General features: G+C 36.2%; 1 protein-coding gene across 1 annotated transcript in view; it reads left to right on the forward strand.

The window, feature by feature from the left end:
• The window catches only part of tfpia (tissue factor pathway inhibitor a), a 41189-nt gene extending 26773 nt beyond the window's left edge, over positions 1–14416 (forward strand). The window contains exons 3-7 of the mRNA XM_067603030.1: positions 7792–7968; positions 8947–9024; positions 9185–9247; positions 12638–12826; positions 13502–14416. Of these exons, the coding sequence (XP_067459131.1) occupies positions 7792–7968; positions 8947–9024; positions 9185–9247; positions 12638–12826; positions 13502–13575 (581 nt within the window). The 3' untranslated portion in view covers positions 13576–14416. The remainder of the gene's footprint in view (positions 1–7791; positions 7969–8946; positions 9025–9184; positions 9248–12637; positions 12827–13501) is intronic.
• Positions 14417–14643: the final 227 nt, after the last annotated feature.

Below are 14643 nucleotides of genomic sequence, written 5' to 3' on the forward strand. Positions count from 1 at the left end.
GTTATAATTTAGTTTGATGATACATGTGTAGTTTTTTTTTTTTTTTTTGATTTGTTCAACAAAAATGCTCATGCGAGTTACTCAGGAGCAAAGAGAACAGGCTTTTCTGCAGCAGCTATTATCAGAGATTTGATAGATAGTAAAAGAGACAGAGATACTGTATGACCATACAGTGAGAAAGGCAAAACTTATTAAGGGCATTTTTTTTCTTTTTTTGTCTAATGGAAAAATTTACTCGGCCTCCTTGCATTCAAACCACAAGTTCCAGCATGTTCAGTGACGGCTGTTGAAAATCTGTCTGTGGAGTGGTGTGACTAGGTAAAATGATACACAAAGAAAGCAAAATAACCATACTAGATCCTATTTTGTACTGACAATTTTAATTTGATGTTTTATAACATTGCAAAAGCCCCAGAGAATAGAATCCTCACTTCAGAAATAACTAAAAGTAGAGAGGTTAAATGTGTGTATGTATAAAAGATAAAATATGGACTAAAAGACCAGAACAGTCACAGAATGCTGATTGAACTGTGCTGCATCTTACCGGATCAATTATCGATGAGAACGTGGTGATACCTGCAGACGGTGTAAGAGTACATTGTGTCACTCACGCAGCACTTAGCTTTTGTCAAGTGGAATGTCAGTAATATATCATAGAGCTGCTGCTTTTGAAAAGCAATCAGAGGTTGCAGCAATTACACCTTTCACACCTGGGAGTTGAATTTATCCACTGGAAGATGAGTTGTTCAGCACTGGCTTGGTTCAAAAGCACTTCAGCTGAGTGGAACAGTGCTGAAATGTGTGTGTGTGTGTGTGTGTGTGGGTGTGTATGTGTGTGTGTGTGTGTGAAAATTGGACGTCCGCAAAAGGAAACTGGGGAATGGCAAAAGCCCTTTGGTTGCAAACATCTTTTCTCTCTGGCACGACAGCCATGTAGAGGATGTAATAGTATCTGTCATCTTCAGCAGGACGACAATACACCTTCAATACTCACTGATCTACATGATATATGGCCTCGTATGCAAAGCAATAACACATTTATCAAAGTATTTAGATGGCTTGTTATTCTTTGGTGTGACAAAGTGCTTTCTTGCAGTGACAAAAAATAACCTTCACCTTCTTCTTGCGTGCCATGAGAGGCATTATGCAGTCAGACAAGAGGATCCGGGATAAATTTGCATCCTGCAGGCATTGCCACATCCAGAAGATGCTTCTATTTTATGTCCCTCCGCACACTCACACATCTGTACTGTAAAGAAAACTCTGAAGTTGTGGATACACTAGCTCCAGTGACATTAAATGAAAAGTCTCATGAGTAAGAAGCTTATAGCTTTTTGATCATAAAGAAAATTACACTGCATAAAACAGAGCTATAAAAGTAACTCATTTGTACCATGGCATTTAAAGGGCAGTTTTCATGGCTGTATTTATTTTCATTGGTTGAACAAGAAACAGCCTTGCACAGCGTAATGACTCGTTTTGTTTTTTTTTTCTTTATCCAAATAAAGTCACAGTTGCATGAATGTGTCTATATTTGCTTGGCTGGGGGGTAACCTTGGGTTAGTGGCCATAGTCAAAACAATAACTGAAAGAAATGGGTTGTGTCCAAATTCAGTTTTACACACTAATACCAAAGCAGGTTTTGACTGTTTTGTGTGTTCGCTTAGGAAAAAAGACAGGATTAAAGGTAACCTGTGGAGTTTTTAATCAGTACTAGCGCTATGGAACAATGTTTTTATAAGTGGGTCCCCATTTTGTTAGTATCAAACGGGTGTGTCTAGTCTAACGGGGCGGCACAATACACGTTCCTGCCACCAGTTTCATGCTATTCCCCTGATCAACACGCAAAGAAGCGTAGCAATTAGCCTGCAGAGGCAGAGAAGAAGATGACTAGTAGCAAGTAAACATAGATGTAAACAACGCTTGATTCAACAAATCCAAAAAGAGACTTGGCAAATGTTTTATGTGAAAGGAAATGTACTCGGCATGTTTGTTAGACCTCAAGGATACACACACATTAAGGTAACAAACACTGAATGCAAACATAACTTTTTTTTTTTCCCAAGAAAACTCCACAAGGCACCATTAAGTATAATGAAGACTGTCGGTATGCACACTAAAAGATGCTTGATTTTACCCTTGATGAAGACTTTTATATTACACATACAAGAAGATCTTGGAAAGCAAACAAACAAAAACAAAAACAATTAGATCTGTCAAAAGACATTTTGCTCTCTCTTTGTAACGTTGTATTGGCAGTAGCTTGTCATAGCTGTCTGTCTGATGGTGTCGGTATTGTATAATTTCCTGTAAATATAAAGTAGGTTGATTTTTTTTTGCACATTAGCTACTGAAACAGTATAACTACAAAGATGTACATACTTTGTACAATTAATGAATGAAGTAAGAAATTGGGACACAGCTTTTTTTTAAAATAACAAACATGACTGTGATGATACAAACAAATTAAGCCATTAATGTGAAAATTAGACGGCCTTGAGCTGCAGTAAAGTTAATGTTAAACTGGCTAGTTAAATATTATTAAACTTATTAGTGCAATTCTAAATATGATATTAAACTAAATTAACAACAAGCCCTCTAATTCACAATGACAAACACCACTCATGAATATTCTTAATGTGCTCTTTAACTAATGTATTTGTTCTTGTTATTGCTTTCAACCTTTACAGTATGCTGTTTCTTCCAAATGATTACAATATTTGAATGTTTCTTCGTATAAATACATACATTAAATTATTAACTCTATGGCTCACACTTAAAAGAGGGGGAGGCTAGATTTCCAAGAAGGGTTTTATATACAGTAATCGCTTCAGACATTTGAAAATGCCATGGCTCCTCTAACTTACAGAAAGCAGATCTCAGGAGCCGCGTGTTATTTTACCCATTCTGTGCAGCAGGGCTGTTATCATCAAATCAGTGACATTTTAATCCCCACATGCACTACGCGCTGCAGAAACTTAATACACACTAATCTGAATTGTTCAACCTACCCGTTAGTCATGTTTCCTTGTTTCTTACACAAGATGATACGTCTATGGACAGATTTACGAGAATTTTCTTGTAAAGGTCACAAGTACACAGTACACAGTATGGGGAGTATTCTGGTTTACCGTCTGTCTGGGATACTTTTTATTTCTGCAGCGTAATAAAGGCACTCACACTGATGTTTTACTGAAACCTTAATGAGTCATAACCATTGTGTCCCAAACTGTTCCTGTGGTCTGCTGTTCCTCCACAGTTCTGTCTGAAGAGGTCAGAGACACAAACATCGTGTTCCTCTGTGACAGGGGTACTTTTTTGGCTCAAGGCTTAGACTCAAGTCCCAGATAAATAAATAAAAAAGTAAGCAAAGGAAAAAAGGGGGAACAAAAGTAAACAGCACAAACAATATGATGTTGCTAGAGGTGGCAGAACTGGGTATAAATGTTAAAGAATTCTGGACTGGAAGACTGTGGGAGTCTACTTTGCTTAAATCACATAATCTTGAAAGTAATTTCAACCCTTGTACTGAGACAATAACTGCCAAGATAACACATGTACTCCCCTCCCTATACAGCTCACATTGACCTTTAACCCTGTGTGATTTGATCTGACAAACTTCATTAAGGGAGCACTTTACCACATGCAAAAATATCATTATAACCATTAATCAGAAATATAATAATGATTAAAACATGTTTTCTTTCTGGAATATGGGTGGATCAATAATACGGTTGAGGTCAGTGTCTTTCTACGTGATTGGATTATGTTTGTCTCCATCCAGTGGTCACAGTTATTTTTACTCTTGTGTTTTGCTTTGATTTATATTCCCTTAGAGGTCAGTCGTCTTTTTGTTTTCCAAAGGTGACCTGGCCAAGACACTGTCAGCACTCTTAGAAAAGGAAGAACAAAGAGCTTTCATAATATGTTAAACTATTTCACAGGAATGTGAAGGGAGAACATAAGGAGTGAGGAAGATATTGAGCAAGTGAGGAGGGGAGGGAGAGGCATGCAAAGAGAAAATAAACCATGATAGCACAGCCCTAGCTTGGATCAGCATGGTAGCATTGTTCATTTTCAATACACTGTCCTAAAAAACTACTCTGGTTATGCCACTCAAAGGAGCACAAAATGAAATAAAAACAGACATGAAAATGCTTTTTCCAACACAAACCAGACTCCTTCTCAGAATCATCGGGGCCGGTTCATAAATGTTGAAGTCTGTTTTGCTGAAATATTGAGGTTCTCCTTGGAGAGCAGCCAAAACTCTCTGGAACGGTGGACTGTATGATTCACACCCAGTGCTTGAAAAAAGAGCTGACCGATAATTCCCCTCAAAACACAAATCACCCATTCCACCTTCACAGCTTTAATAGAGAATTGTGTTTCTGAATTATTCATCACTGCATTGCTCTAGAGAGAGCGCTGTAGATACCCTTTGACACGTCTCTTTGCCTGTGCTTTTAAGTCAAAGTCACCTCATAACATGTATTTAGATGTTACAACAAGAGCATTTTAATCACGGTCACCCTTCAGTGGTGTGGTTATTCAGCGAATTATACAGATAAACTCAAACCAAACAAACAAGTTTTTAGGAGGTGTAAGACATCCAAGTCCTCAGCGGTCAAAAGTCCAAAGTCTCAACAAACTCTAATTAAGCCTCTAACAAGTGTGACTTATTTGGTGTTGTCTTAGCTTCTTAACCAGCAAATCACACTATTAGATAATTGTCAGCCTTGTAAGCACATAATTACTGCTAGCTTTAGAGGCTAATTGATGACAATTACAGCTTAAAGTAATAGTTAAACATTATGGGTAATACATGTATTCATTTTCTTGCTGAGAGTTAGATGAGAAGATCACTTTCATATAAGCAGGCTAGCTTAGTTGAGCACAAAGACTGGAAATGGGGGAAAACTGATAGCTGGGTCCGTTCAAAGTTAACACACTGTATCATGTTTGCTTAATCCATGCAAAAACTACAAAGTTTAAAAATGAGTAATTATGGGGTTAATGTGGCCAACTATGTCTTGGCCAGGAGCATTAACTTCCTTGAGTAATCACTGCTTCTTAATATGTATTTTCAGGTGCTGGCAGGAAGAGTCTGTTACCTTCAGACAGACCAAGCTAACTGTTTCCCTCCATTTCCAGTCTTTGTGCTACGCTAAGCTAACTGACTGTTGGCTCAAGCTTCATATTCACCATACAGTCAGTGGTATCAATTTTCTCATCAAGTAAAAATGGAAATATTTCCCAAAACGTTGAACTATTCCTTTAACATTAACTTGGTTGGTTAAACAAAACCAAAAAATCAGCTGTTTGTCCACATTTTCTGAAACATTGCAAGACATTTATCTTGTTGATGTAATTCGTAAACAAATCAAACATTACATACTTCTATCTCCATTATATGATGGAGCTAGCTTTAGTTACTGGATTTTTAGCTACAAACTTTGCAAGAGTTGAGGTTATACATCGTTTGTTTTGGCCTTTTAGCCTCAATACCTGGTCTGTGTTGCAGTATCAGGCCTTTATTAGGCCTTTATGTTTATGTATTGGCACTGCATGTGTTAATTGATAATGTATTGCAAAGTATTCATGTTTAAATTTCTTAAAATCCATGTTTCATCTTTTATTTCCCCTTCAGCAGCTTTAAAGTTTCTAAATTCATCTTATTCCACTTTGTCTGACAATATCATATATAATGTGTACCAGGTTGTTCCAGCTCTTTATTGAAGCTATTTGATGTGAAATAATGTTCAAATCCTAGACTCCATGTTTTTTATGACTGCACCAATCCAACAAATGGAAACATTCTTGATATGTTTAGGCACATTTCTCTCAAATTCAGTTTGACATATAGGTTTGGTATTTTTGGAAACTGATCCACGGGCAGGTCAGTGAGGTTTAAGATGTCAACTTATCTCACAGCCTCAACAATCTTTGGACAAAAATGTCTCACCATTGTCATTTTAGATGTGAAGATGTGCCACTTATGTAATCACCCTATAGCATTATGTTATTTTATCCCATAACACAGATATTTAGAGGCTCCTATAGGAACCTAATCAGTAATATTTATTGATTATCAAATTATTATCCATCTGTGTGGTGGACTATCAACCATGGATGGATGCCCACGTTATACTTTGTTGTTGAGAAATGTTGTTTAGCCAGCCATGACTTGTCAAGTTGCACCTGTCTTGGTTGAAAATGCCAGTAAAGTCTGTTTGAAACTGAGCCAGTCCACCAGCATTTCACAACATGTTTGTGAATGTGTTACAGACTGAAATCAAGTCTGTCACTAGACTGTAAACTTTTTTTTTTTAGATTTTGTGATCGCTTATCAAATAAACAACAGGCTTCAAACAACCCTCCACAACTCCAAAGCCGTAACTGTTGAGTGCAGAAGGCAATAACACTGAAAGTCTTTAGAGTCCAAATGAAAAAGAATCCAGATGCAGTTGGTATAACAGATTTAACACATAAACAATCTCTAACCTTTACATTTTAAACCCTTTAAAAAGCATAAAGGTTGAATTGAAATAAGAATTACCATCAAGTAAAAGTAGACAGACGGGAAAAAAACTGCACTATTACAACAAAAAATATATATACACAATGAAAGATCCAGAATTTAGGTGAACATCAAACAGTAGCTTAGAGCTGTAAGGCCTTGATTTCAATACTCCTAGACCAGAGGGTGATAATGTTTGCAACGAGCACTGAGAAGTGAAATAGAGGGAAAAGGTAGAAGAGGTATGATGAGAAAAAAAAAAGCAGAGTAAGACGACATGGCAGAAGAGGTGAAATTGTTCATTGGGAATGAGGGAACATAAGGAAGTTCTTGCTGGAAGTGTTGACTTTTCAGCTTGTAGTGGAAGATTGGGAGTGGATCTGAAACCTGACTAGAGTAGAAATGTCATTGTACCGCAGGGGAGACAGGAAGTGGGCTAGCTGTGACCAAGTGGCCAGTGATTGCAAAGTGGGTCATGGCCTGCAGTTCATTTAATGCTCCTTGTATTGTACGCAAGCTTTGAGGAGCTAAGCCTTTCCTCCCTGTGTTTCCATTATTGCGTTTTCTACTCTTGTCCCCTCTTGCTTTGGTTTTCTTTTCAATGCGTTTTGTTGGACTGAACCCTTTCAGATTCGTCATTCACTGCTCAAGGCTCTGCATTGAATATATTTTAGTAAAAAAAAAAGCATCACTTGTTTGTAGTGAGATATTTTACACTTTAAAAAGTAATTTATCAATCACTGCTATTGAGATGCTTTCACAGCAAAACAGAAAATCCAATCGAGGCAGTGAAGTATGTCATGTGTTCTCTCAATTTGTCTTCATTTCACTTCGTTAAGGAAAGTCGATTTCAGAGTCAGTGAAGCTTTGAGTTCAAAACAAAAAGAACAGTAAATTGAAAAAGTAATCGATGCAAAGACGTGGAGATGATATTGTATAATGTGTTATGCAAAGGCTAGTTGGGCACCACTGTCTGAGTCTTTCTTTCTTTCTTATTTCTTTGTTGGCCTGACAGATCAACCATGATAGACGTCACATCTTAATGTTAAATAAGTCAGTAGAAAAGGTCATAAATGTTACATTTCAGACCAAAAATGAATATATATGAGCTAAACTATGAACTGTCATGCACTTTGATGACAAAAGAGAAACAAAGTCACTTCACTTATTCACTCTTTACTTAATTATTCAGCACCAGAAATAATAATCAAGTCCTCTGATGTAGTGTTTTCTTAGTGTCTTACAATGTTTCTCTGTCTCTCTTCCTTTCCTAGATGACAAGAACCCTTGTCATTTACCTGAAGCTCCTGGTCCCTGTCGAGGCCTGGTGACGCGCTACTTCTTTGACAGCAGAAGTCAACAGTGCAAGCAATTCTTTTACGGCGGTTGCTTTGGCAATGCCAACAATTTCAGGAGCAAGGCAGCATGCCAAGCAAAATGTCAGAACTCAGGTGGGCAAGGTTGAACTTTTGTCCTTTCACAGTAAAGACTGGCAAACACTCGAGCTGTCAAGTGGCATTGTCAGGTTTTACTACAAACCACAAGTACAGTCTGGAGAGCTATTGTGTTAGCAGCTGTGATTGCTCTTAAGATGTAGTGATTTGGTGGAAATGGACTGTATCTTTAAAAGGAATGTGATTCTCAGGCCTTGAAAGAACCAACACATCTAGATCTCAGACTTAAAAGTTAGCTTTAGATGGCTCTAAGTGACATTTTTACCTTGTCATTCTAATCTCTTCTGTTTAAAAGAAAATTAGTTCCCTGCTTTTGCCTCAAAGCAGTATGCAAAGTGTAATTTATAAACTTCTGGGTTGACAGTCAACCGAGGCACAGCAGATCACAGTCACTGCACAACAAATGAAAACTCATTTCAGAGTGGCAATATAATCAAAATAGTCCTACCTCAGAAAATTAACTTTCTGATGAATTTTAGCTGACCATGAAATCACATTCCACCTTGATTTAGCATTTAAATCGTTCCAAAGTGACCAAAGCACACTCAATTTTGCTAGACTTAGGCATGACTTAGAAGTCATTTAGATATTGAAATTGTCAAAGAAAATAACGAGCAAGTTGCTTGACTGTGACCAATTCCACCAACAGCCCATGTTGTACTGAAAATCAATTGGGAAAGCTTATGTAATTTTTTTTATTATCTATGGATGACAGTTTCAGATAGATAACTCTTGTTGTCTTGTTTCATTAGTAGATCTTATGGAGACCAACACCCTGTCTAGTCTAATAATAATGAAATTAAGCTTACTTTAATTGCGATTGATCACTGTGTTTTAATGAGATTTGTTCTAAATATAGGTTGATGTAAAAACCCTGGCTCACAATTCTTGGATTATAGTTATGTGCATAGCAGTGGAGACACACTTTTGCAAATGTTACTTCTTTGGTTTGTTTTTTTGTTTTGGATCATCTAGAAAAACCAACCAAGGCACCAGAAGTCCACAATCTTGTTACTAGAAAATCCAGTGCAGTTCCACCAACCATTCTAACTGGTAAGAAAGACTGAATGTACACATCAAGTATGATTTGTTATATTCTCTCCCCCAGTTCCAGTTCTGTACTTCACCTCAATCTCAGAAAGAAAGCATTTCCCAAAATGTTGAACTATTCCTTTAAATAATTGATCCATTGAAACATGTGTTTGTTTCTCAGGGGAAATGACTGTAAACGAACCTCAGGTGCAACTGAACGACACTACTCGCAACCACCCACAAGGTAAGAAAGAAGGGTGAAAGTATAGGTGCAAAATTCGCCTGGAGTGGTTCGAACTGAGACGATGACGAGTCCGCAGGAATTGAAAAATATTTCAAATTGAGCGAAAAATGTACACTTATCCTAGGGCTTTGTGAATCAAGCACTCCTTAAGAGAGAGATTGGGGGAAAAAATTACAGAAATAACTGAAGTAAGTTGTTTGCTAGGTTATAGCTAACATCTGTACAGTCAGACATTCGCAGTTTGGGGCGAATTGCAGTTCAGTGGTCAAATTTGTGTGAATAATAAGAAGCAAAATGTTGCTTCGCTTTCTGTCAGAACACAACAAGAGAGATATTTGTCAGTCTCAATGACAATATCAGAGTTTAGCCGACCGTGTTGCTGATCACAGTTTTTAGTTCAGTAACCTTGATCAGTAAGGAAAATAAATTGACTTTTTTTTTTTTTTCAAGATGAGAAAAACATCTTTATTGTCTCATCATATAAACACAGACAGCAAGGCACAAAGTCAGAAGCAGTGTGTGTTACTTCATTACAGAAATGAGAGCAGCAGACATCACTAGGGACAGATTAACTGCTGTAAGGGGTTATTAAATCATCATGTCCTCAAGTAGAAACCAGTCCATGCTGAATTCTGAATTATGCTTAAACCTCAAGGTAAGCAAATCCAGATAATTTATTAAACAAGTGTGTGCTGCCAGAACTTCCCCCCCCCCAAAAAAAGAAATAAAAATGTCAAGGTGGAATGCTGCATAGACGGTAGACAGCTTGCAAAATTGCTTCTGTTGTGAAAGGCAAAGGGCAGAAACAGAGTGCATCAGTGTCTCCTTCACACAGCCCATTTGTCACATATTCCCACTGACTAATTTTCTGTGTGTTAGGAGTGAGGGAGCATATATCATGGTTGTCGTGTTGCAGCAAGAGACCCTGGCCCGTTTCCTTCGACTCTTTTCAAAAAGTTATAATTTTAAGAATCCAATTTCACTCTTGTCAGAAAAATATCGAGAAGGAAAGAGTCAGGATGAGTTAGCCTCAATAGTTCTGCCTCCTTATCAGTCTTTTGTGTGTGTGTGTGTGTGTGTGTGTGTGTGTGTGTGTAATGCTGCAATGAGATCTCCAGCATGTGATAAAATATCTCTCAGGAACAATGCTGGCGTGAAAGTAAAGCTTCTTAAAGTAGTATAACAATGAATTATTCACATCAGAGCATAATATTTGGTAATAACTCTTCTGAGTTGACACAGAGCGTTCGAATTTCAAAGTCATAAAAAGCTGGAAAATTATTATAGAATTGGTATACATCTTGAGTATTATGTCATTCTGCCAAACAGATGTTACGATGTTGAAATCAAAGACTGACATCTTGTGGTTACACCGTGAAGTGCACCCTCTGTGACCGTGGGGAAAAACTGTAGTCTCCTGTGTCTAAATGGAGGAACATAAGCTAACCCTTAATTAAACCAGCTCTGGGTCCAGGATCCTAAAAGCTTACCTGTTTGGAAATTGGCTTTGCAGGCAGCAGGTCAATTTGCTTGTGGGGGTTTCTCTATTATGCAGTTTTGTGTTTGTTGGAGTCTAATTGGTTTTGATGTGAATAAAAGAAGAAAAATTGTAAACGATACCAATTTGTGGACTTGTACATTTTGAATAATGGAAAACCATAGTTAAACTATTTTTTACAAGGTTGAAATCTTGAAGGAGTCTGCAAGTCCTGAAATAAGAAAAAAAACAAAAAAAAACAAAACACGAAATGAAACATTTTTCAGTCTGTATATATTCTTAAGTGTTAAGTGTTTGTTTTTTTTAGTAAGGCTCAAACCACTTAACCATTTATCTATCTATCTATCTATCTATCTATCTATCTATCTATATCTATATATATATATATATATATATATATATATATATATATATATATATATATATATTTTTTTTTTTTTTTTTTTTTTTAATTATTATTATTTATTTTATTTTTTTTTCATGTTTTACAAAATAATATAAGTACAAAAATCGACTCACTAGCTTTTATGAGCTTTCAACTACATTGCACAGCCTTCATCAGTGAATGCCTCAGCTCAGGTGTTATCACATTAAGTCTTTTTCACATTTGTCTTTTTCTATTTTTGTTGTTGTTTTTTTAATGAATAAATGAACAGTCCAATGATTGGTATGAAACCACATTGTCATGGAGGACAACAGTGATGTTAGCACACCAGCATGTGTTTAGGAGATTTGATAATAATAATAATAATAATAATAATAATAATAATAATAATAATAATAATAATAATAATAATAATATCGATTCCCCAGATTTGATACTAGTTAAATTGACCAGCTGACCCCAACACATTAAGTAATAATGAGGTAAGTATTGGAAATCAATGTTCTTCAATTATGGGAAAACCCGCTACGGCACATCTAGTTTTGTTCCTCACCATGAGGGAGGCTACACAACAAATCAAAGATGATAACTTATACCGCCCCATGGAAAACCATGATAACAATTTTCCCTTTCTCAAATCTCTCAGTTGAAGTCTGAGAGCCCGCAGACACATCAGACTGAAGCTTATGTGTGAGGATATGAACCCAGGAGGAGTTAAAAGCTCAGAGATGCTGAGGAAAAACAGACAGGAATGATTCTTAATGCTCTCAAGATGCTTTAGGACATCTTCCACCCACTTCCTGACTCTGTAAACAAACTAGAATGAGAAGTTATCCAAACACATGATATACTGTATCATTTAAAAGATGAAATACAGCGTATTTTATTTTATGTGCCAACTCATTGTTGGATTCAGGAAACACTAATAAAATGATTTATGTTTTATTGTATTGTGAGTTATCTGTGTCAAAGCATCAAACATTCACACTGGATCACAATAAAACAATTCAATGGACACTTAAATAGTACAGATGAATCATTAATGCACATGCTTTTCCTACGATGACAAGTCAAAATATCTATTCTGAAAAAAGGCTTATACTGTCTTTTTTCACTGCACCTTTACCTATTTTATAATTATATTAATACATGTTTATCATGTTACCTTCCATGCTTAAGTTACTACCAGAAATAGAGCTGAAACAATCAGATGATCAATCATAAGCTCTTTGACAGAAAACCAATTGGCAACAATTCTCATAATCAATTAACTATTTAAGTAATTTTTAAGCAAACAAATGCTATTTGCTGCTTTTCTTGGTCTTTATGATAGTAAGAAATGTCTTTGGGTTATGAAATGTTTATCAGACAATCTGAATATGTTAACTTGTGATGATTGTGACGGACATCATAGACCGAATGATTCATCTATGAATCAATAATGGTGAAAATTGATGATGAAAATAATCGTTAGTCAAAATGTTTTGTCTCTTACTGTGATTTACAGCTTTGAAGCCACAAGATCTGTGCTTCAGTCCTGTGGACAGAGGAACGTGTGATGGCGCAGAGAGGAGGTTTGCATACAACCCCAAGACCAAGAGGTGCCACATTTTTTCCTACAGTGGCTGCGGGGGAAACAAGAACAACTTCACTCACCGGAGACATTGTATTAGGAAGTGCATTAAAAGGATTAAGGGTATGATTGTTTGAAGAGCTCTTTTCTAAGAAGCATGTTTCAATATTTGGGGATAAAAAACTTGGAATTGATTTTTTTTAGTGTTGTGTAGTTGTAGAAAAGTCCATCTTAAGTCTGTAAAAGTGTAGTAATTTTTCAGATGTGACTCATTTAAAGGCGACATATTATGCTTTTTTGTGATTTCCTGTTATTTATATACTGTTATGATGTGGGATATCAATTGTCAAACATGGTCAAAGTTCTAAAACTTGGGGTTAATGTATGTAGAAATGCTCCCTGCAAGTCAAAAACCAGGGCTTCAACCTGCCTTGAACACTTTGTTTGCTTCTACATGATGTCAGCTTATCTCACATGCCCATAAACATCTGTTCAATAGCCTTGGTTCCAGCCTGTTTGTAACGTGTTAGTATAAGTTAAATAAGGAGGTTTTTTTTAACTGTAAATCATGCAAAGATACTCCAGTAAAGCCCCAGATTAAAAATATAAAAACCTGTTAATGTGCATGATATGTCCCTTTTAAGATGTAGATTTCTCATTGTGAGAGAGAATTAATAGAAAATCATGAAATTAACATTTGTTATTCCTTTTGAACAAGCACAAAGGTGTTTGCTCTAAAGGGAAGTTTCAAACAACATATTATGCCATTTAATTTGGAGGACGTGTTGCTCTGTTCAGTTGCAGATGGTGGGATGAGGATGATCCGAATAAGGAAGAAAAATATTGACAACATTCTGTTTCGCTCAGTCTGAACACTTGGCTCTGCAGTAGATCCTGCACTACTTTGGAGTCACCTGTATTTATGTCCTTTTTTTTTAACTTTACTCATACCTATCTACCTATTTTTGTAATCCTACAGTATTTGTGTAAAAATAAATTCTTGCGTACCTGACTCTGCTTTTTAGTAACCGAATGCAATCATCTTCATTATTCACATCATTTATCCATCTCATTGACAAAGAACATATTTGTTTTGCTGATGTCTAATATAGCAACTCTTTATACTGATGCTCTACATATCAATGCTTTTGTAATAAACAAAATTTTTAAATTTAACACTTCGAAGCTCTGTTATGATCATACTGATATACACTTCTTAGTGTAACTTTAATAGGATAATGGATGCTATTTTATGTTTATACTGTACAGTGACTGATGTTTTTTTCCACAATGGCTGTGATATAACTCCACTATTGTTAATCAATGTGAACAACAACATTAGCAGATTAAACTGGGTGACAATCCTTATCCCAGGATCAGCGACAACAATATAAAGATATGTTCCCCAGCAAACACATTAATCAAGATAACCATGTCCTCACAGCGATGAATCACTGTGAACAATGTAATGACTGCTGTATTTTCTGTGAGATTAAACATGTTTTCTGTTTTTTTAATCAATAATATGCAGGTTCATAAATCACTATTGCAGTCCTGCTGGTGTTGTTTGTGAGATAAAACAGAGGGGGGCAGTGTTGTGTAAAGTAAGTTTTCAGAGAGGCACTTGGCTGCAAAGTATTTGCTTCAACTGTCTTGTTTTATAACCATGGCTGTAATCATTTGAACTTTATATAATAAATGTCAACTATCCTCTGCCTGTCTTTTGGTTTCTCACATCAGTTTGAATGTAACTGCAAAGTGCTTCAGTAAAATAACACAGAAACAGAATAGTAAATATCAAAACACCTACATGAATGTGCTATCAGAGGCCTCATGGTTACCATTCCTATAATGGTTTTAATGTTTTGTAAGAGAAAAACTTTTTGAAATATATTTTTCAAACATAGCTGCATGTTGTGTAGGCCTATTGACAACATTTG

The sequence above is a fragment of the Thunnus thynnus genome, chromosome 11 (genome assembly GCF_963924715.1).
Source record: "Thunnus thynnus chromosome 11, fThuThy2.1, whole genome shotgun sequence".
NCBI classification, from domain to species: Eukaryota; Metazoa; Chordata; class Actinopteri; order Scombriformes; family Scombridae; genus Thunnus; species Thunnus thynnus.